We start from the raw sequence: 23,569 nt of genomic DNA, 5'->3' as shown, positions 1-23,569 counted from the left end.
CACGAATTTTTCTCCCTCCCTCTGGAAATCAAGTAATCTAGTAAAATACCTCATTTTACAGAGAGAAACTGAAATCCAAGAAACACAATCCCTACCCAAGGTCACATTATTTTATTAATCTAGGTTTCAACTCCCAATCTTATTTTTGCCCTGCCTCTACCATTATCTTTCATTAAATAAATTATTGTCACTCACTAAACTAAACTAAACACTTGTAAGCTCAAGACATCAAAAGTATTGCACCAGCAAACTTATCAGTACTATAGATAGAAAGGCCAAAAGATCACTAAGTTGTGGTAAGGATCATGCTGTCTACATTTCTGGGCCTATAATAATGCTCTGCCAATTATGAGAAAATGCTGAACACTCTTCCCATCCTTCAGGAGAAGATCAAAACTGGCAAGAGATTACCTTTCACCATTTGCTAGAAGAGGCTATGCTCTTGCACTCACCTCATCTTTACTAGTGTACTCTACTATTTCTGTGCACAGATTGCTGCATTTGATGGTCCCCAGGTTCTGCTGATTACTTTTCCGATTACAGCTGTCTTTGTAGAGCATATAAGGGGTCCCTGTCTCCGTCTGAGATTCAATGATGGCATACCATAGCTGCTGGGCTTTTATAACTCTACGGACACGACCTTGTTTCTCATAACTGAAAGGCAAAGTCAACATGTTATCATGAGTGTTCTAAAATGATTAAAGACAATTTGGACCAAATCAGAGGAAAGATAATTTTAAATGATCAATTCCGCTATGGATGTCCACTTTAATAGTTCAAATATCTTAAACACATGGGATTTCCTCTGTTTCTACTTTATTATGTGACCTTTACTTGCCAATGTCCCCTCTTTCTTAATTTCTCTCTGTACTGTCCCCTAAGCTCAGCAAGGACACCTCTATTTCCCTCTTCCTCTTTATGTTCTAGATCTATGAATTCACTAATATATGCAATTTGAATTGCAAAACCTCATTATGGCAGTGCAATTAGCAATTTATAACTTAAAGTCCTTGAGAATTGTGTGGTACACTGAAAAATCTAGCAACTTGCCCACTGCCACACAACTAGCAAATATCAGAGGCAGAATAAGAGCCTTAGTGTTCCTGACTCTAAGAGTAACCATCTTTCCTTACTCCACACTGACACTTCCCTTTCTTTAGTATACTCAAAACAAAATTGAGTTTCTAAAAATAACTAAGAGAAAATATTAGCAGTAACAATTAGGCAATAAAAAACCAGGTTCCTTTCTTGTCAATAGATATGATTAGTAACTTGTTATTGCTTTTGTTCAGTCATGTTCAAGTCTTTATGACCTCATTTGGAGTGTTACAGGAGAGGTTCACCATTTTCTTCTCCAACTCATTTTATAGATGAAGTCAGATTTGAACTCAGGAAGAAGAATAACCCATTAATGTTGTTATCCCATGGACATATGAACACTAACAGAGCACAGTAGGCAGCAAAGAGTTCAATGTATTTGAATTGTCTAATAATGTCAATATAAATTTCCTCCTACAGCTAATCAACCTTTGAAATAAATGTTTGATCTCTAAGCATTCTCCATTGGTAATACAATAGATATTTTCTAGAATTTATTACCTGACAGAGCAAAATAATAAAAAACGTCTAACAAAAGTTTCAGAGACCCAAAATATGGGATGGGGATACCAATGACAAAGTTTAAATGTCCATTTATCTCTTGGCCTATGTAATGAACAGGTTTGTAATAAACATTCACCTATCTATTCAACAGTTTCTACTATTAAAGTACTTATGGTCCAGAAAGGGGTTAAGATAAAAACACAGCAAGAAAATACAATTTTAAGTCATAGTTACATTAGAGAAATGCAAAATAAAGCACTATTTGATCATGTTTAAGAAAAAAAATTCAAGATGTTTAGTAACTGAGTATATGTTTTAGTTACATATTTGACTATTCTAGGTCAAGATTATCAGTAAATCAGCATTTACTAAACTATTATATACAAGATACTATGGTAGGGAAAAAAGACATAGCTAAAAAATACTTTTTTCCTTTTATCATACCTTTCATATAACTTCTCAAATTCTTCTCCCCAAACTTCATCCAAACCAGGACATTCATTAGGACACATTAGGGACCAGTCCTATAAGAGAGGAAAAAAATTCCTGTAAGGGAACCTTAATTATCTACTTCATCTTACAAGTACTAATGCATATTTATTCTTTGTCCTACAAATGGAATGCAGCAATAATTCTTTATTACTTTATTATTTTTAATTATGTCAAATATAATCTATTTTAAATAATAAGTCTCTAAAAGGTTGATACAGCATCTTCTAATGTTTTGTCCAGCATACTACATGAAGGCACATGGAGAAAAGCATTTAACAGTTACTAAATACTATAGAAAAGATAAATCTGCTTAAACTATGTCATTTACTCACTTGACCTGCACATCTACCATCAAGTACTCACCTGATTGTTTTCCACACGTTTCATAAAGAGATCTGGGATCCAGAGGGCAAAGAAAAGATCCCTGGCTCGTTGCTCTTCCTTCCCAGTGTTCTTCTTCAAATCAAGGAATTCAAATATGTCTAAGTGCCAAGGCTCCAAGTAGATGGCAAATGCCCCTGGCCGCTAAAAGATAAACCACTGCTGTTTTAAGAACTAGTATAATAATCCAAAGACAATAACATCTTAAAATTGTAGAGGAATTTTTACTTTCCAAAGAATTTTCACAATCATTACATCATTTCTTCTTCACTATGAGAAAGGCAAAGTAGGAACTGTTCTCATTAGACAGATGAGGAAACTGAGACAGGGTGATCAAATGGCTTGTTCTTCACTGGAACAGCCAAATTTCAATAGCATAACAAAATAGGCATGTAAATAATCAACTATATGCTTTGAATTCATAATTAGTTAAGTGAGAGAAAGAATGTCACAGAAAATAAGATACAATTTTAATTCTTAGAAGATAAAGCCAGCAATAAAACCTAGATAACTCCTAGACCAGTCCCCCCTCCCCTTTTCAAGGTACCAAAGTTCAGAGAAGGGGTTAATTCCTTCCACAAAATTGTTCCCTTTAGAAAAATGAAGGACAAAAGGAAGACCTGTGATGCTGAAGGCTTTCAGAAGGGAGCTAGCTCATCAGCTAGCAAAAGTGATCACTAAATAAAATACTCATAAAGGGAAGTGTGGGTCAAGAGGCCAAATCACAATATACACAAAAGTATTAACTTTATATTGATTTGCTTCCTCAACTACTCTATACTTCAGTCTTCCCCACTCCATAAAATGACAATGCTTCATAAATTTTACAAAAGACTTAGCACTTAAAAAGACATGAAAATGATCAGCTATTATTTTACAAAGCACTTCACAAAAATAAAATGATACATAAAAGGCTTAACAATAAAAAACTGCATACAAGTGAGTCACCTCACTGTAAGCAGATGTTGACCTTTAATTTTGATTCTCACACTCTGAAGAAAGTAGAATACCTTGTTACCCCCTTGATCCACATAACGAGCTGTATTGTTGTACACTCTAAGCATTGGAACAAGGCCATTAGAATTTCCATTTGTCTGAAAGAAAAAACAAAACTGCTCAGCTTAATCACCAGTGAATAGAGGCAAGAGAAAGATCGGCAAACAAAACAAATGACTCCCTCTAGCAGTAGTCCCAAGTCTTGGATGTAACCCATAAAGTTCCAACTTTCTTTTACCACTTAATATTTCCTTAAAAACAAATTGCTCAGCATAAGGAAAGCAAGGGAAGAATGTGACTCCACTAACACCTACCAATTTTATAGTAAGACAAACCCTAAACCAAGTAAAGTTAATGTTAATTCTACATATAAAGGTCTTGATATAAAACTGCCCTAGATGAGAATCTTGGCTAAGGTAGGAAAAGTAGCATGCTAAAGCAAAGAATGGAGGGGAAATTGGGTTATGTGGGGGTTGACACTTTCTTATTCAAAATATATAGATATTACTGAGTGCTCAAAAAATAAATGAATATGCAAATCCTAGGCTCTGCTCCACATTAAGTTATAGCCTTGGGCAAGTCACTTCCTCTCTTTGGACTTCAATTTTCTCATTTGTAAAATTAGAACTGTAGCAGATCACTTTAAATATTCCTCTCTTCCACCTCCAAAACTTTATGATTCTATGAATGAACTAGTTCTAAGAGAACAAGAGAAATTGAGAGCCTCACATATTAACCTGGCCACTCTGTCATATAGCAATGAGAAAATGAAATCAATTCTTATATAATAGAAAGTCATCATGTCATACAGCACTTAACAAAGCACAGTACAAATGGTTTTCCCTGAATGAGGAAAATAAAAAAGTAGAAGTAAAAAAAAAAGAATTTACCCTTAACTCTAAAGGTGGTTAAGAAAAGCATTTCTCAACCCATTGCTGTCATTTACAAGTGTCTATTCGGGTGAAAAAAAAATGAGACTTGGGGGGTAGATAGTGAAAGAAAGTATAATACTTATCAAGGCACTATGCTAAGCACTTTTGTTTTTCATAAAATATTATCTCACAAGATTTTCACATCAACTGTTAGTTTCCCCATTTTACAGATGAGAAAACTGAAGCAAATAGCAGTGACAAGTGACTTCTCCAGGGTCACACAACTAGTAGTGTCTGAGGTCAGATTTGAACTCAGTTATTTCTGACTTGAGAAGAGGGCCAGTGCCCTATCTACTGTACTTACTGTCAGCTGGTAAAGAGCTGACTGGTCATGAAAAAGAAACATTCTTTACCACAGTTCATAGTTAGGTATGGTTTTCTTTGCAGTTTACATAACTAAGGTTTGAAGCTGGCATCAGTTTCAATTAAGTTGGCATTTTTAAAGTCTCAACCAAAAAACTGGTATTGAACATGCAGAAAATTTCATGAAGAATATCTTTCAACTTTGCAGAGCACAAATCTAGTCATGGGTACTCCGTTTACCCAATTTCATTATAATGTATTTATATTACAGGATTGATATCAAAGCTAGAAAGAAAGGGAAGAGGAAGGAAATAAGCATTTAGAAAGTGCCTACCATGTGCCAGGCACTGTTTTAAGTATTTTTTATAAATATCTTGTTTGAAATCAAAATAACCTTGCAAGGTAGTTAAAGCTATTCACATTTAACAGGTAAGGAAACAGGCAAACAACACTGAAGTGATTCATCTTAAGTCGGATTTGAACTCATGTCCCCCTGACTCTATCCACCAGCTGCCTCCAAGAATGACAGTTGTCATCTATTCCAATCCACTCATTTTTACAGAGAAGAAAAATAAGGTCCAAAGAAAAGGTACTGGCCCAAAAACCACACAAGCAGTCAATAGGATAGATGGAACTATACCTGGATCTTTTTAGTCTTGGTCAAGTTCCTTACTACTTTGGATTTATACTACACACTCCTGAATTCATATTTTTTTTCAAGTCAAACCTTGGACACTTACCCCAGCAATGTAACTTCCAGTAGCTCTGATACAACTCACAGCAACTCCAATGCCACCAGCTGACTTGGAAATCAGTGCACACTGCTTTAAAGTATCATAAATGCCTTCAATACTATCATCTTTCATACTCAGAAGGAAGCAACTACAAGAAAAGAAAGGAAACATGTAAAAGTAAATAGTACTGAGACAAAGTAGAATGTCACTGTATTCTCAGATGACAATAATATTTATAGAGTATAAGAGCAGAAATTATAAAGGAAATTTTTAATCTTCAAAATTAGTTTTATCTCTCCTAGGCCCTGATTTTACTAGTATGAGAAAGCCTGGAAGATAAATCCAGAAACTGTCTTCGGACATTTTTGTCATCCTGCCACTTCCCATTTACTACAAACTTCCTCTCCAAGTAAGGTCATTAGTTGACAAGACTCCACAGAACTGTCATTCTAGCAATAACTCACACCTATAAGTCATCTAGTAATAATAAGCACTTTCCTAACAACAATCTAGCATAGTAGATAGTACAATCATCTACAGATGAAGAAACTGAGGATCAAGAAACTACAGAATGTCCCAATCACCCAGAGTCATTCATCTTGGCCTTTACCCCACTGCTGGACTTTAATGACTCTGGAAGAAAGAGTAAGACTGACAACTTTACACAACTCTGTCTCACTTAAATCCAATTCATCTAAGTCAAAACTCCAACATTTGGATATCACTGGTCCTCTTTGAAAATGAAGGACAAACAGCAAGGTTATTCAGGATCCCTGTATCCAAATCCAGTGTCCTTTGTACTACGCAATGCTGTCTTGACAGTCAACCTGTTTCTACATTAATATCCCTTAACTATTATTTCTAAAATACATTTTCTTTTGTTTGCATAAGGAGCAAAAGCTACTTATTGTATCTCCCCCAAGATCTTATTCTGGTTTTCAAGACCATCCTTAAATGTAGTCACTTGTTATTTTCAACTATTTCTCCAACTAATCTCTCTGAGGATTCTTACTCAACACAAAGGTTCTACCTACCCTAAATGTCCATTTATCTCTTGTCTGTGTAATAAATATTCACCTATCCAACAGTTTCTACTATTAAAATACTTTCAGTCTAGAAAGGACATAAAACACAGCAAGAAAATAAAGTTTTAAGTTATATAATTACATTAGGGAAATACAAAATAAAACACTATTTTATCATGTCTAAGAAAAAAAAATTCAAGATGTTATTGCCCTCCTCCCCACCTGTCTCTTTACAAAATGTCCCTCCCTCTTTCCTAACATTTACTTCAAGGTCCACATTAAGTCCTGCCCTTCCCTTCAAAATTTCTTATCCCCTCCCCTTCACTTAAAGTATCAATACCTGTTTAGGATATATTCTGTGACTTTTTATTTCTTACCTAGAGTGACTTCAACGAGACTATAAAGCTGTTTAAGAGTTGGAATTTATTCTCCTACACTTATAAAGAAACAGACCCCAAGTGAGCCTAGATCTGACTGGTCTTCTTCCAGTTTGGGTATATTCCTTCTTAATATTTCTTCTCCATAGCATTTAGCATAGTGTGGGGGAATTGAAAGTGCACTCAGTAAACATCTAATTGGAAGGCTACTCTGATTTATGTTAGTGAGAAAGATTCCCACAGGCAGTAACTCACTCCATCAACAAAAGTCTATCTACAACTTGGTACATCAAGTCTAGGGAGCTCCCTGAGGTAGAGACATTGTGTCAGGGATGGGATCTGAACTAGGTGTTTGTGACTCCTAGCCACTTACACCATCATTAGTTCCTTCCCTGCCCCCCCCCCCACTATAAACATCCACAACATTCAAAAGAAGCAAATTCCTTCCTTCCTTCTTCCCGGACTTTCTTTGTGCCTCCAGGCTGTATCAGTGGTATTAGTAGTGCCTGGCATACAAGATCAAATCAATCTGGCTTGTTTGCAATATCTAGGAACTGATCTGCCTTTTCAAGGGTAATTGAAGGAAAGCATTAAGTTAACTATGTGATCCAGGACAGAGCAGACCCACATCTCCTGAAAAGGCATAAAGTATCTAACATTTTGCCCAAAAAACAGAAACATTAGGTCAAAAGGTCACATCTTAATAGTAATATATTTTTCAGCAGCTAAGACAATTCTTCCGCACTGAGGAACAAAACTAATTCTTTGGGGAGGCTCCAGAATCTTCAGTCCAACATTCTATAAAAATACTGCTAGCTATTTATTGCTCAACTAAAAATTCCCTTCAATACAGAGGCAAATATTCTATCACAAATCAAGCATTTTGGGTACAGATCTAAGACCTAAAGTCATCTTATGTGATTGTCTGAACTGCTCATATTCTGAAAAATACTAAAAAGAACAACTATTCCAATTTTTTTTAGACCAAGTTTGTCTTGATATGACATGATATGTGACATACCTAGAAAGTTGGGGACGGTTGGTGCCTGCATTAAAGAGGGTGGGAGAAGCATGAGTGAACCATCTCTCAGAGAGAAGATTGTAGGTTTCAATTGCAGCATCAATATCTTCTTTGTGAATCCCCACAGACACTCTCATTAACATGTGCTGAGGTCGTTCAGCCACTAAAATTAAGAGAAAAAAGCAATTCTTTTATGATCTGATCTGAGGTTCACCATAATAAGTTTAGAACAAATGCTGAAGTCAAAAAGAAAAATGCTAATTAGAAAACCTTAAAGGGAAAATATAAAAACATTTAGTATTTAGAAGATAGACCTTTTAAGTGAAGAGTAAAAAGTTCATTATGCAACACCACAAAGAAAACAAATCAATCAATGTTTAATTCTTACCCTTTCCATTGATCTTCAACAAATAGGAACGTTCTAAGGTCTAGAAGAAAAATCAAAGTAGATACCATAAGTCATTCAGATTACAATTTAATTGAGGTATCACAAAATGTAGTAGCTGAGACAAACTTGAGAGATCCTAGACCAACATTCTGATCTTACAGAAGAAACTTAAGTCTTCAGAGATGCACAGTATCTCCCATAGGTCACAAAACAAAGTCAGTGACAAAGCCAGGTCTAGAACTGAGATCTCCTAGCTCATAGTCAGACTCTTTACAAAGTCAGTCACAGTAAAAACTTTAAAACTCAACTATTAGGGGCAGCTAGGTGGTTTAGTGGATAAAGCACCGGCCCTGGAGTCAGAAGTACCTGGGTTCAAATCCAGTCTCAGACACTTAATAATTACCTAGCTGTGTGGCCTTGGGCAAGCCACTTAACCCCATTTGCCTTGCAAAAAAAAAAAAAAAAAAGGGTCTGAAGCCATTAAGACTTATCAGGAAGATAAGTCTCCAGATCCAGTACTCTATCTACTTTGCCATCTAGCTGACCCCAATTTGCAATATGACACATAGCAAATTGTAGTTGCTTTAAAAATATCTAATTGAACTGAATAAAGGACTAGCTTCATTCTAATACCCTCCTATTATTATACTTTTGGCATTTTAAGAGCTTGGATTTAGAACTATGATAAAAATTCCAGAAAAAAATTATTTTATAATTAATAATACCTGGGTAAAGTACTTTGTATAAATGTTATCATATGGAGAGCATGCTATAATTTAGGATAATTTTGAAGAATCCTTCATTACCACAAAGCATTCAAGCCACTATTCTCAATGCTAAAGAGAAAAGGAAAAACCCCAAATAAGGGTAGAAAGTCCCAGCTAGCTCCCTCTCTCTTCTGCTAATTCCTTAAATTACTTAGTTGTTTTTTAACAATTTCTCACTCCCACAAAAAATAAATAAAATAAATTCAAAACATTTCTTACCTTAAAGCCAAAGTAATTATAAGAAAAATCTCGATCATAAATAATGGCAGAGTTGAGTCGCTAATGGGAAAGAAGGTCAGAATTAGCTTAACTGAAAAATTTCCTCCAACAGTCTTTTTCAAAAATAATATACAATTTTGTTTCATCCAACTACAGGAAAAAAAGCCAATCAGAAGATACCTAATCAGCGTATATTCCATTATTGTCTATAAACATAGATTTCTCTAAAATCTACACAGAAGGTAGGATTAAAATTTAGTAGTTTTGGAACTGTATCATCATATAAAAAAGTTTATTTCATTTTGTATGCTGAAAAATAGCTTAATTCTCAAAATTCAAAATGACTACTTGAAGCTAACTTCTTATTCTTCTAAATGTTTTCTATGCCCTGCAAAATAATCAGAAACAGTTGCAAATTTTGCACTAAAATTTTTTGGTCAAAATATTGTTTCATCAAAAGCTTTAATGCAACTTTGGACATGTGGTAAATAATTGGAGATGAAAAAGTCTTAAGACAAAAATAACAGACTCAGTATGGATACACTCTTATCTGAAGTTAACTTTACAACTGGCTTTTATCAGCTATCAACCCAAATATCCATTACACAAGTAAAGTCTTTGAGAGATTTAAAGCTTAAAGGAAAACTAAATGACCACAGAGTTATAACTTTAGTACTGGAAGGGAAATTAGATCTCATCTGATTCAACCCCTTCATTTTATAGATGAGGAATTGGGATTCCAAGACAATGCTGATAACAAATAATTGCATAATTCATTATTTCCTTTTGGCCTCATATGCCCATGTCACAATAAAGCTTTGGGGGGCAGCTAGGTGGCAGTGGATAAAGCACTAGCCTTGGAGTCAGGAGTACCTGGGTTCAAATCTCAGACTTAATAATTAATTACCTAGCTGTGTGGCCTTGGGCAAGCCACTTGTCCTGCAAAACTAAATAAATAAATAAAGCTTAAAGGACTCCATGAAATCCTTCAGTTCAACCTGCTCATTTTTAAAAAAGTCAACTAAGTAAATAAATCCTTGTGTTTGCAGACCAACCCCTTGTTTAAAACTCAGTCACTCCTCTCCACCAAGCCTCTTCCCTAAAACCTTACCATACCAATCTAGTACAATTAACTCCCTCCTCAATTTTCCTAATAATATGCAAAAAATGTGTAAAATGTGCAAATATATGTAAATATACCCCAAGCCTCCCAACTTCCCAGTGGAATGTAAACTCCTTGAGGCCAGGGACTTTTATTATTCATGATTTTATTTATGCAGCATAATGCCCCTGTACTAGTAGGCATTTAACAAATGTTAGTTGAGTTGAATTTAAGCATAATTCAGAAGAGTTAAGAAGACCCATATCCTCTCCCTACCTTCCTAATGCCTCAAATTTATTATGAAAGGTACTAGAGCAAGGAAAGCAACTAGACAGGAAGATAAAGAACTTCTTTAAAAAACTGGGTGATATAAAAACAAAAGATACCCAAAAATAAAATCAGTTTAAAAAAGATGAGAAGGACCTTTAATACCACTGGTGAAACAGACAGTATACAAAAATGACCCTTCCCCCACCATCACTAATATAACACTCTGAAACATAAATCAAATGCTATCACTAATATAATCTACTGTGTTCACATTTAGTTGTGGAGGACTGGTTAAATAATAGCTACATAAACATAGTCTCTCTTAAACATTTGATAGTGATAACATATTCCCTTTTTAGGGAGTATTCTCTGTCCCATATATCAAACACCAATGGCAGAAAATGCTTGCTATATTCTCTATAAACAGGCAAGTAAGTCATTAAAATAATACAACATATAATGCAAAAAAAAATTTCATGAGAGACATGACACTTACATCTTTATTGGCTAATACAATGTCTAGGGTTGTTTTTGCCACCATTGGAGAATGCCTGTCATTAGAAGGATTTACATAGTTATAAAGATCTTCCATCACATCTGAAAAAAAAACAGAAAAATTATTTATCCTTGGAAGAAACAATTTTAAAATTCTAGATATGTTAGTATTTTCTTTCTCTTATTTCCAAGGTCTCATAAACTTTGAATCATAGGAGCTTACTTTTTAGCAGAACCTTGGCCTGATTTTCTCAACAGCTAGTCATATCAAATACTGCCAATCTTAAAATGTGAATTCTGATTCATAGGGAAAAAAAAAACCATGACTCAAGACCTGGACAATATCCTAGGAATTCAGGGTTATGGACCACTAATTTGATCTAACTTCATCTCATGACACTGGTCAAGTAGCTTTCTTTTGTTTCAGTTTCTTCATATTTTAAAATGACCATGATAGAATGAAATGCTTATTAATAGTTAGAGAAAAAGGGAACTGGTGTATAGTTGCCAATCTATTTCTTCTAACAGTCCCATAATTTCAAACTGCTAAGACACTCAAGACACTGGGGTTTTGAGGTTGTTTTTTTTTTCTTTCAGAGGAAAAGAAGAGGTGGAGAATTGAAAAGTGGCAACAAGATAATAAATTGAAATATTTTTAACAAAAAAAAGTATTTTTATTCACTATCAGTTCTTACCAGTTTCCTTCCATTTTCAGAGAAGGGTAAATTCTCTCAATTTTCCAACTCAGACTCACCACTGAACACTTTCTTTGTTTCTTTATGCAAATTAGAAACAGCAATCCTGGCTGCTAAGATGGCATAGTCTGGGTGCTTGGTGGTCAAGGTTGCAGCCGTTTCAGCAGCCAAAGTATCTAATTCCACTGTGGTCACCCCACTGTATAATCCTTGGATAACTTTCATGGTGATTTGGGCCTAGAGAAACAAAATCACAGATTCTCTATCTTTCATAAAAATAAAAGGAAAGCTACTTTTTTTGGTTAGGTTTTTGCAAGGCAATGGGGTGGGGGGGAGTGGCTTGCCCAAGGACACACAGCTAGTTAATTATTAAGTGTCGGTGAGGCCCTATTTGAATTCAGGTACTCCTGACTCCAGGTACTTCTATCCACCACACCACCCAGTTGACCCCAAAAGGAAGGCTACTGAGAGTAATTGTAGCAGGTCGAATATTCCTGGATACCCTCTATTACAATGGAACTTTGGTGAACACACTTGTCTCTGGTTTGGGGTGGCTAGGTGGCATACTGGATAAAGCACCAGCCCTGGAGTCAGGAGTACCTGGGTTCAAATCCAGTCTCAGACACTTAATAATTACCTAGCTGTGTGGCCTTGGGCAAGCCACTTAACCCTGTTTGCCTTGCAAAAACCTAAAAACAAAAAAACAAAACAAAACAAAAAAAAAAAAACAGGATGATGAAAGGCAAGGAAGGACCAAGAAATTGAAATTAAAAATAGTGTGTAGAAACTAGCATCTTGTAGAAAGAGTACTAGATTTGGAATTGGCAGACACAAGTTAGAATACTGAATCCTATGGTACTAGCTATGTTAGGCAAATCATTTCATCTCTCAGTCTCTGTTCTATCCTTCCAAAATCACATTTGTACTTCAAGCAGCTAGGAGGCACAGTGGATAAGTGTCAGGTCTGGAGTCAAGAAGGCTCATCTTCACGAGTTTAAATATGTCCCCAGATATTAGAGATGTTACTATTAGCAAGTTTCCTCATCTATGAAATGAATTGGAGAAAGAAATGGCAAATCATTCCACCATCTCTGCTGAGAAAACCCTAAATGGGGCCACTGAGTCAGACATGAGTGAAACAATAGAACAGTAAGTACCGAGTGGAATATTTCCAATAAAACCATTTCAGGGTTAATATTCCTAGTGAAATCCTCTCAGAGTTAAGAAATAATAAAGAAAGAACAAACTATTATTCTTAAACCATTTCTAGAAGAAAGCCCCTTGTATTCCAAACAGGTGGCTCACTCTAACTTTTGATAAGACTACTTTTGCTGACTACTAAAAGGATAGTAAACTTTTTCCCATAAGAAGAATCTTGCATTCCAAAGAAGCTCATAAGACTCCTCTCTTGTTTGATGATAAGTAGACTGTTCCTAGACCGTGCATTCCAAGACAAGTTACATTACTTCAATAAGATAGTTATAATCCTGAAGGTTTTATTCTCATCATCTGGATGGTGAAGTAAAATTTTCTGAAAACCTTTCAGTTTTTTTCTTTGTTGCTGGGGTAGATTTTCACAAGTAGAATGTAACTCTGAAGACTAACCAATGAGTCGACAGAGAGGGACAATAGGGAAGAGAAGAGGATGCATTAGGCCATACAATCTTGCTTGACTGTCGATTCAGGGTAGCTCCTTGATCTTCACTATTTTTTTGAGACTTGGAGTGTGCCCCTTTCTCAAGAAAAGTCAAAAGAAACTTTTTTTTTTTGCTCAGAAGACTCTATATTAGGGGGTGGCTAGGTGGCGCAGTGGATAGAGCATGGGTCTTGGGAATCTGGAGGACCTGAGTTCAAATCTGGCCTACGGCACTTAACTGAATTTACAAAGATTGTCTTCTAGTTAATTACTAGACAGTTCCTTTTATTCATACTTTTAATGAATTTATCTTGATAAATCATTTCTGAATTTGTTAATTATACTTTCCTAACAAACTGACCATAAAGAAAACAACCCCTGTGATCTGGAGTATATAATTTACAGAGTAATAAGGAAGTAGGTGCCATAAGCTGGCATTTAGCTATAACAGTAATTATGGTAGATTTTTTTGATCCTAAGGGACCAAGTAGGATTAGATATTAGGAAAGTCAAAAGGTTCAGTACCTTAAGTAGAGTTCAATAATCAGTGCAAGTTTAGAAAAGCATTGAAAGTCCTAGAGTCAAAGACAAAAAGATCCTCTGGACCTTTGTTTCAAACAATAAATTCAGACTTTCAAGAAATCACTAGAAAATTACAACCAAGGAGAATAAAAGAAAGACTCAAATCTAGGAAAGAACAGAAAATATATTTACTTACAGGATCAACAAATTCCATGTTGAGTCCATAGCAAAGTTTCTGGATCCTAGAAGTAATCTTGTCAAACATGACCCGCTCCTGGCGGCCATCTAAGAATCAAAACATACATTTTGTGTTAACATTTTTCAAATTAGTAATTACTAAAAATTAAAATAGGCTAATTTTTCAGTCACATATTCTTTTGCAAAATAAATAATGATAACCAGAGATTCTAGGTCCCCATTCATGTCCAATCCAGTTAAAAGTGCTTTCTTGAACAGGGCTAACTAAGAGATTATAGAAGACTATAGTTGTTTTTCCAATATCAAAAACCAAGATCGGAGACATTTTGAATATCCCCAGCTTCCCTTTTTATTATAATTTTTTCATACACATATTGATTTAACCCTTTTTGATCCCCTATTTTCAAAATTGGCTTCACTTACTAAAGTAGTTTCATATGTTCACTACCTCAAGTGAAAAGCACTATTTCCTTTCAATTGCCCTAAAACTGTCTTTCTATTGTGTTCAGGAAACTTCCTTAGCTCTAATATTTTATTTTGATGGAGAAATCTGTGGTTACTCTATTCAATTTGACAAGGTCAAAATCAACAACCATTATTTAGCACCTCCAGCGTAGAAACCACTGGCCCAGAAGCTGGCAAAGAGATTCTAGTTTAAATAAGACAAAGTCCCTGCCCTCAAAGAACAGTTCAGTAGGATGAGGGTATACAAAATACACACATTCAAATTTTATCTCTTCCAGGAAAGGTTCCCTGATCTCCCTCCCTAATTGGCAAGGAGAGTGTTATATGAGGTCAGAGAAAAAGAAAGCCTCTTAGTGCATTTTAAAAGATGGATAATAATTCAACATGTAAAACATAAAGGAGCAAAAGGGAGGCCTTCAGCAAATCAGTCAGTTAATAAATAAGTGTTTACTATTACTATAACTCAGGAAAATCCCTGAGCTAAGTACTGGGGATATAACTAAAAGCAAAAACATAGTTTCTGCCCCCCAAAAGTAGGCATGGAAATAAAAATTATAAGGGTGATGTCTAGTATTCACCAAGTACTCCAGTTCGAATGGAACATATACTATTATTTTCTGGGGTGGTGGGGGGAGACTAAGATGATATCAGACTGTGTGGAGGGTTCCAATTGCCAGGCTAGGAAATCTGACCTTTACTCTGGGGTTACTATCTGCTAGAGGATTCTGAATACAAAAATAACCAAATCTATATTTGGCAGTATGAAAAGGAGTCATTAATGAGGGAAGAGAGTTGAGGCAAGACTGTAAGAGGCTACAGCAACAATTTTAGACTTACTCTGGGTAGGAGAAGTAGGAAAAGAAAAGGAATTTTTGAGAGGTTGTAGAGGTAGACTATGGAACTTCACAAAATTTAAAACTTGAAAAGGTCAGCAGCATTTAGTCCAACCCATACACAAGAAAAAGAATTTCTATTACAACACAATCAAGTATCAACCATTTGAAGACCTCCAATGAGATGGAATCAAACGTCTCACCTCCCAAGGTACCCACTCTTTCATCTGATAGCCTTTCTAGCTATCATGTCTCCCATTTCCCATTCTTTGTGAAGTCTTCTCTTTTCAAGATTAACCAGTTCCTTTAACCAAACCTCATGGCAGGTAACTCAGTCTTTCACCATTTTGGTGACCCTTCTCTGGACATTTACTAATTTATCAATGCTTACAGACTTGCTCAAGAACAGGCATGAGAAAAGAGTCAAAGGTAACATTAAAGCCTATATAGGAGACTGGGGAAATGTTGATGCTATTGAGAGAAACAATTAAGTTTCAAGAAAAGAAGGTTTGGAGGAAAAATAAGTTTAGATTTACATATGGAACTGGGAGAATGATACCAAAAGGACATCTAAATCAACTGTAAAGACTTTGTTGGTAATTAGAATTGTGGATCTGTAGCTCAGGGGATGACTCTGAGAGATGTTATAGAGGTAGAATCAACAAAACTTGGCCAGTGATTAGATATAAGGGGTTAAGAGAAAAGAAAGAGTTGAGGATGACTACAAGGGTTCAAACCTAGGAGACTGTAAAGATGTTTGGACCCTCATTAGAAAGAGGGAAGTTAAGAGAAGAGGTGAGTTTAGAGAAAATTGTGAGTTCTATTTTGGATATGCTGTGATAGAAATGCCAATAGATCAAAGGATCATGAATTTAGATCTCCAAGAAACCTTAGAGATCATCTAATTCTAGTTCAATTCCCTCACTTTAGACATAAGGAAAGTAAAATCTAGGAGGATAAACTGCCCAAGATGACACAGGAAATAATACTAGGAAATGACCCAGATACTTTCTCCAAAAGCAAGAGGTCTTTCCATGGCAATAGGATGCCTATGAGGTATCCAGGTATAGAGTTGGCTTTCAACTTTTGTTTTCACAAGATTTCTTCACCTTATCAATCTCTTACCTTCCATTCCAACTGTCATTCTCTGAATCAAACCCTACTCAGTTCACTCCATGGCTAGACTACAAGTATCTCTACTTCTTATCCACCCCTATACATAGCTGGACTAATTTTCCTTGTTTAAAAAAATTTATTCCCAAGCAGCTCCCTCAACAAAGTATAATACTCCAATTAATCAGCTGTTTAAGAAGTAATTCTGATAATGATGCTAACAACAGCATGGTACTAACATTGACCCTTCACTTAAATATTGCCTTCTTTATATTATTCAAGAACCTACTGCCATTACCTCTTGTCTTCCACATACCTAATCCTTTAATCTGACCCTAACCCCTGAAAGGCTACCACTCTCTGTTTCAGTAATACCTATCTTCTTAGTATTTCCACACAGAAGATATTGATGCCCACCTGGGCTTATCTGCTCACATATATCTGTTTAGAATGGCTTTCTCCTCAATCTTTATCATCCTTAACCTCTCTCAAACATATGACACTATCAGTCACCTCCTTTTGAATATTCTGTTCTCTATAGGTTTCTTTGACATGGTTCTATCATGATTCTTCTCCATCTGTCTGACAGTTCCTTCTCAGTCTTCTTTGCTGGCTTTTCATTTATGTCATGTAACAATCTATCCCTCCTCCCCCATTTTCTTTTCTATACTATCTTACTTGGTGATCTCATCAACTCTTATGAATTCAATTATTATCTTTTTTTTTTTTTACGTTTTTTGCAAAGCAAATGGGATTAAGTGGCTTGCCCAAGGCCACACAGCTAGGTAATTATTAAGTGTCTGAGACTGAATTTGAACCCAGGTACTCCTGACTCCAAGGCCCAGTTCAAGAAACCCTTTTCAAATCACTTTCATCTATTCTAATGGTCTCAAACTCGAACTGAGTTGTCTATTAAAGCAAGATACAGAAAACTGCAAATCAGAATTCTATGTTGGACTATATATCTTATTTTTTTAAAACATTTTAATCTGGTTCAGATGCACTCAGATTTGGAGCTGAATTTAATATTTCTATCTACTCTATCTTCGATGTAACTAATAATTTATGTTTCCATTATTAAAATGCATACTCTCTGAGAGCAGGGACTGCTTTTGATTTCATCTTTCATTGTAGTTCCAGAGCTTAGCAATGTCTGGCAAATATTAATTCTTTTTGTCTGACTAACTGACCTGCCCTTCAAAATTCATTCACATCTTATCTCTTTGAAGTCACTCTGTACAACTATACAAATTCTCATCTGAATCATTTCAATATCCAATCACATGCTGTCTTGTTTGTCTTTTCCCAATGTTAGCCTGTTCTCTCCAACTAGAAAGGAATCTTGGCAGGTAGGCAGACTTAGGTAAGTCACAAGTCTTGGCAGGTAGGCAGACTCAGTTAAGTCAAGACTGGACTAGATAACCTCTCAGATACTTTAAATATTTACATAAAGACTTACATAAATATAACTTATCTCGATGCAGATTCTGAACACCTCTTTTCTGAAATGAAAATATTTGTGTTGAAAGATTCTCCAGTATCTTCTCTACCATTAGGCATCCCTTTCTATTTAGATATTAGGTTCCCTTTCTACCCTTCCTCAAGCAGCTGCAAGCTGCTTCATGTAGGTGAGAACAATAGATCAATCAATAAACAATTATTGGGGATAAAGCACAGACCCTGGAGTCAAGAGTACCTGGGTTCAAATCTGGACACTTAATAATTACCTAGTTGTGTGGCCTTGGGCAAGCCACTTAGCCCTGTTTGCCTTGCAAAAACCTAAAACAAACAAACAAAAAAAAAACAATTATTAAGTTGCTAAGGGGGGGGGGGAGATAAAAAAGAGGAATAAATCAGTCTGTGTAGTTAAGGAACTCCCAGTTTAGCAGGGTGGGGAAACAGAACATCTGGTCACAGGGTCAAGAAATATATAAGGGTCAAGAAATCATTTGATCAGATGCTACCACAACAGGCGAACTTGATACTCACACCAGAGACCAGTCTGGACCAACCAGACTATATTGAAGACAGGAGCCATCTCGATATTTGTACTCCACTCAACAGGAAACACAGGACCTTACTTACTAAGCACTTAATGGAATTGCAGAAGATCAAAGTTGGAAGAACACTCAGAGGACATCTTATTCAACTCAAAGCTAAACAAGAATCATCATAACCAAAAAAGTGGTCCTCTATCTTTTTTGCCTCTAGTGGCAGGAATCCACTACCTTTTGAGGCAACACATTCTTCTTTTGCTTAGTTCTAAAGATTAGATTCTGCCTCTCTTTGTCACTACAACCTTCTCATTTTACAGATGGTAAACCTTGAATCCAGAGAGGTGAAGCAGTTTAATATACATTCATCTGATGAATCCCAGTTCTGTAAGAGACTACAAGTGGTCTTTGAACTCCAAACCCAATCATTCCACTGAGAGAAAGTAGAAGTAAAAGGGAGGTCATAAGACATGAAAAGAGTTCCAAGACCAACAAGGATGAAGTGTCACAGAGTAGTGTTGACTGCTTATTAGAAACTGCACTGTACTCCAAGAATACTAGCTCTACAATTGCATAGTACTGCAAGAATACTAGCTCTACAATTTGGAATTATTTCCAAAAGGCAATTAAACTATGCATACCCTTTAATTCAGCAATACCTCTATTAGGTCTATACCCCAAAGAGACCACAAAAAAGAATTTTTAAAAAAATCCATGTACAAAAATATTTGTAGAAGCTCTTTTCATAGTGGCAAAGAACTGGAAATTGAAGGGAATGGCTGAACAAACTGTGATATAAGAATGTGATGGAATGCTATTATTTCATAAGAAATCATAAGATGGGCAGGACTTCAGAATAGCCTGGAAAGACTTGCATGAATTAATACAGAGTGAAATGAGCAGAACCAGAAGAACAGTATACACATTAACAGCAACATTGGGTGATGATCAACTAGGGTGGACTTGTTCATTTCAGCAGTACAAAAATCAAGGACAATTCTAAAAGACGTATTTTGGAAAATATTATTCATATCCAGAGAAGAAAACTGCGGAGTTTAAAATACAGGTCAAATCACCTTCATGTATTCTAATGTCAAACTGGAAAACTCCAAGTCAGCATTTTATCTTCAATTTTTAAAAGTTATCTTCTTTATCATGTGCTTCTTTTTTTTATTTTGATTTGATTTTTCTTTCACAACATGATTAATATGGATCTATGTTAAACACAGAGGGAGAAAAATATGTAACTCAAAAGCTTACCAAAAATGATTGTGGAAAAATATCTTCGTATGCAATAAATAATAAAAATAAATGTGTTTGTGTATATATCTATATATACATAAATACAAAGATACTTAGCTGTCTTTCAGATGATAGTGTGGTCGAGTAATAACCTCCCAGGGACCCAGCTGCCTGATCTCTGATCATAAGAACGAATCTGATGGGTGCTTAGAAAGCTTCCAATATAATCTATATAATTTAATATGAAATGAGGATACAGCACCCTCATTTCATGAGGCTCCTACACTAATGAACCCCCGGAGGGAAAGGTCACCCCTCCCCTCGCCGCCTTCTTAGTGTCTGCATCCCCACTCCCCGGGGCAGCGTCGGGCACAGAGGGGCTCCAGATGCCCGCGCGGGCGGGAAGTCGGACCTGAAACGGCCGTAGTGTGTGCTCAGTCCCTCCCGGGTGCCAGGCCCCGGGCTGGGCGCTGCCCGCGCCGGGAGCTCACGCTCTAAGGGCACGGGAAGGGAAGCGGGGCCCGAGGCCGCCTCCCCTCCCCCGCCGGGCGCGGGCTCCGCGCGGGAAACGCAGAGGGCAGGGCGGGGGGGACGGCCGCTCCCGCCAGCCGGCCCGCACCCCTCACCCGCTCCCCGCCGAAACCCCCCGCCCGCTCCCCGGCCCTCACCTCGCTTAATGACGTGCATGGCGGCGGCTGCCGGGGCCCGGGCGCAGTCTCGGGAGGGAATCTTGGGCTGCAGAGTCCAAGCAGCGAGGCGCGCGGCGCGGACCGGGTGTGGCGGCGGGCGAGCTGGGCTGCGGGGTCGGGCCGGGGCCGGGGCCGGGACCGAGACTCAGGGCTGGGGCGGCCCGAAGCTTCAGGGCGCAGCAGGAGCAGCTGAGGCCGCTGCGGGACAACGGATCCGAATCCTCTTCCCGCTCCCGCCAACCCCGACGCACAATAGCGCGCGCCTGGACCGCCCCTTCGTGACGTCATCCGCCGACGACGCTAGACGGAGATGGGCGGGCCCCGGCGAAGCTCGCGCGCGCTCCTCACCCCCGCCGGAAGCTCCTCCTGGCCGCTTTCCGGCCAAACGGAGCATGCGCGAAAGCCTAACCCTCCCTGCCGGGAGAAGTGGCCCCGGGTCCTCCCGGCTTCGCCTAGTCGCCTCGATAAGGTTTTCCTCCCTTGGTTATCTGCAGTTTATCCTGAACGTATAAATATTTACATATTTGCATATGTACATGCATCTATTTTGCGTATTTGTGGATATGTACGTGTGCATATGGCCAGAGGGTCTTGGCCTCTTACTTTGAGTTTTGTTTTGTTTTTTTAGCCTTCCAAAAAAAAAAAAGACTCTTAATTTCTTTCCTTTCTTACCTGCCCTAGCCACTGAGAAACCTGGCAGTCTTTCCTTCTCAGCTGAATTTTGTATTGGGAGGAGGGAAGGTGGCTGTTGCAGGCCTCTCTTCCTCAGCTCTCTCTCTCCCTGGAGAGTCTCATTAAACTGTGAGCCCGGGAGGTCCGGGTCTCCCGCTGCACCCCTCCCCCCTTGGCTTGAATCCGATTCACACTTCATGAAGTCACCTGCCTGGCTTCATGGTCTTCCAGAGTGAAGCCTAGGTGACCCGGTGGATAGTCTCTTACATAGTAAGAAAGACTCAATCTGAGCCTTAGCAGTTTTGCCTGAGGTTTCCTCATCTGTAAGAAAGCAAACTTTAAAAATTTAAGGTTAAAAAAAATGACAAACTAAAGTTTAAACATGAAGTTTTATTCTCTTAAGATTCACCATGGGGGCGGCTAAGTGGTGCAGTGGACAGAGCACGAGCCCTGGAGTCAGGAGGACCTGAGTTCAAATTTGGACTCAGACACTTAATAATTACCTAGCTGTGTGGCCTTGGGCAAGCCACTTAACCCTATTGCCTTGCAAAAACCTAAAAAAAAAAAATTCACCATGAAACCTATAGGTAGAGGCCAATATGGTAATGACCTTCCCTAACTGAGAGAGAAGGGAGTATTTACTCATTTAAAAAAAAAGGGTAAAAGAGGGGCAGCTAGGTGGCACAGTGGATAAAGCACCGGCCCTGGAGTCAGGAGTACCTGGGTTCAAATCTGTTCTCAGACAATAATTACCTAGCTGTGTGGCCTTGGGCAAGCCACTTAACCCCATTTGCCTTGCAAAAACCTAAAAAAAAAAAGGCTAAGAGAACTCATTAAGCTCCTTGGAGGCCTCTCTCAAAGTTGCACAATAGAAAGTGGCTCAATTGCTTGTCACAGATTGTCATACTTATACTATTATCTGGTCTACATGAGAATGATTTGTTATCTCTTTAGGAAAGTATAATGTGAGAGGGCAGGACAAGTTTTCAGGCTTTCCGATCATTTATCTTCCTAAATATACAATTAACATATGGGGAGATAACATTCCATTTCTTACAGAGAAAAAATTTGGACTTGTTTTTAAAAAAAACAAGTTAGAAATGCTTAGCTAACTTTCTTACACTCACACTTTTCTTTGCCAAGAAAATCCCAAAATATGGTCATGAGCAATGGACAGGTCTGAAAAGTTATTTGGAATGTGATTTCCCTTTCTATTATTGATTATTGGATTTTGCTATCATTAATAATAATAGTTGAGTTTTGAGGGTTTGTTTAGTAATCAGCAGCTTTGCTGAAGCTATTGTCTCAGTATCTTTGCAGATTCCCTAGGATTTTCCAAATATAATATCATATCATTAGCAAATAAGAATAATTTTATCTCCTATTTGCTTATGCCTTTAATTTTTTTCTTTTCTTATTACTGTTGCTAGCATCTCCAAAACTATACCAAATGATGGTGGAGAAAGTGGGCGTTCTTGCTTCATTCCTCTATTTATTGGGAAAATGCATTCCCATTATACATAATGCTTGCTTTTAGTTTTAGATATTTTAATGTGGGGTTTTTTTTTCTAAGTTCCTCTAAGACTATAGTTTATAGTTTTGGTATTGTTTTTGCATAAAAGTGTTGAACTTCGTCAAAGACTTTTCCCGAATCTATGGAGATGATTATTTGGTTTTGAATAGGATTAATTGTATTGATTATTTTTCTATTGTAAATAAGTCTATAAGTAGCTAGTATAAAGTAGCAATGGAAGGAAGGAAGATTGAAAAGGGGAACCTAGAAGTCACTTACAAACTGTGCAAAAGATCAAAGGAGCATAATTTATAATTTATATTATATATTAATCAAAAATCACATCCTGGTAATATGTGCTGAGTCAGGGGAAGCCAGCCAAGCTTTACAGTCAAAGAATTTTTGGTCCTATGATATGTAAATCACCATTGCCTCTTATCTGCAATAAGACTAGCAAAATATCAAAAGGTGCTGATAACCCTGAGATGATGTGGATATGTTAACTCAAAGTTTTCCAGTCAACTTTAAAGAGGTGAATTGATTATGTCAATAAACTAAGCCTATTGCTCAAGTGCTCCAAATTCCAATCCTCCGTTTCAAAAGAAGCTCATGCTTTCCTCAGCCTTTTTCTCACATTTCCTGCCTTCATTCACCTCTTCATCCCATTTTCACATCATCTGCTTCTGTACTCCTTGTCACTGCTTATTTCTGTACTTTCTGTACCATTTGCCTCTACAGAATGGGCAACTAGGTGGCCCAGTTGAAAGTGCACTGGAGTCAAGACAACCAGAGTTCAAATCCAGTCTCAGATACTTGATGCTTATTAGCTGTGACCTTGGGCAAGTCACTTAACCCTGATCACCTGGCATCCAGAGTCATCTCCAGTCATCCTG

The 23,569-nt window shown here is 37.3% G+C and overlaps 1 protein-coding gene across 2 annotated transcripts in view; it reads right to left on the bottom strand.

Moving 5' to 3' along the window:
• The window catches only part of RRM1 (ribonucleotide reductase catalytic subunit M1), a 36,002-nt gene extending 15,234 nt beyond the window's left edge, over positions 1-20,768 (bottom strand). Inside the window, exons 1-12 of one of the 2 annotated variants that reach the window (XM_074217370.1) lie at positions 20,471-20,768; positions 14,154-14,242; positions 11,859-12,036; positions 11,106-11,206; positions 9,238-9,297; positions 8,252-8,291; positions 7,864-8,026; positions 5,447-5,588; positions 3,486-3,569; positions 2,458-2,619; positions 2,047-2,126; positions 453-654 (exon numbers count right to left, since the gene is read on the bottom strand). In XM_074217370.1, the coding sequence (XP_074073471.1) occupies positions 453-654; positions 2,047-2,126; positions 2,458-2,619; positions 3,486-3,569; positions 5,447-5,588; positions 7,864-8,026; positions 8,252-8,291; positions 9,238-9,297; positions 11,106-11,206; positions 11,859-12,036; positions 14,154-14,242; positions 20,471-20,489 (1,320 nt within the window). In that variant the 5' untranslated portion in view covers positions 20,490-20,768. Of the gene's footprint in view, positions 1-452; positions 655-2,046; positions 2,127-2,457; positions 2,620-3,485; positions 3,570-5,446; positions 5,589-7,863; positions 8,027-8,251; positions 8,292-9,237; positions 9,298-11,105; positions 11,207-11,799; positions 12,037-14,153; positions 14,243-20,470 lie in introns of those variants that run through there. The other variant, XM_074217371.1, reaches the window with a different exon arrangement.
• Between the last annotated feature and the right edge of the window lie 2,801 nt (positions 20,769-23,569).

This window comes from Macrotis lagotis, chromosome 1 (genome assembly GCF_037893015.1).
Source record: "Macrotis lagotis isolate mMagLag1 chromosome 1, bilby.v1.9.chrom.fasta, whole genome shotgun sequence".
Lineage (NCBI taxonomy): Eukaryota > Metazoa > Chordata > Mammalia > Peramelemorphia > Peramelidae > Macrotis > Macrotis lagotis.
This window is presented reverse-complemented; position numbering and strand designations above follow the sequence as displayed.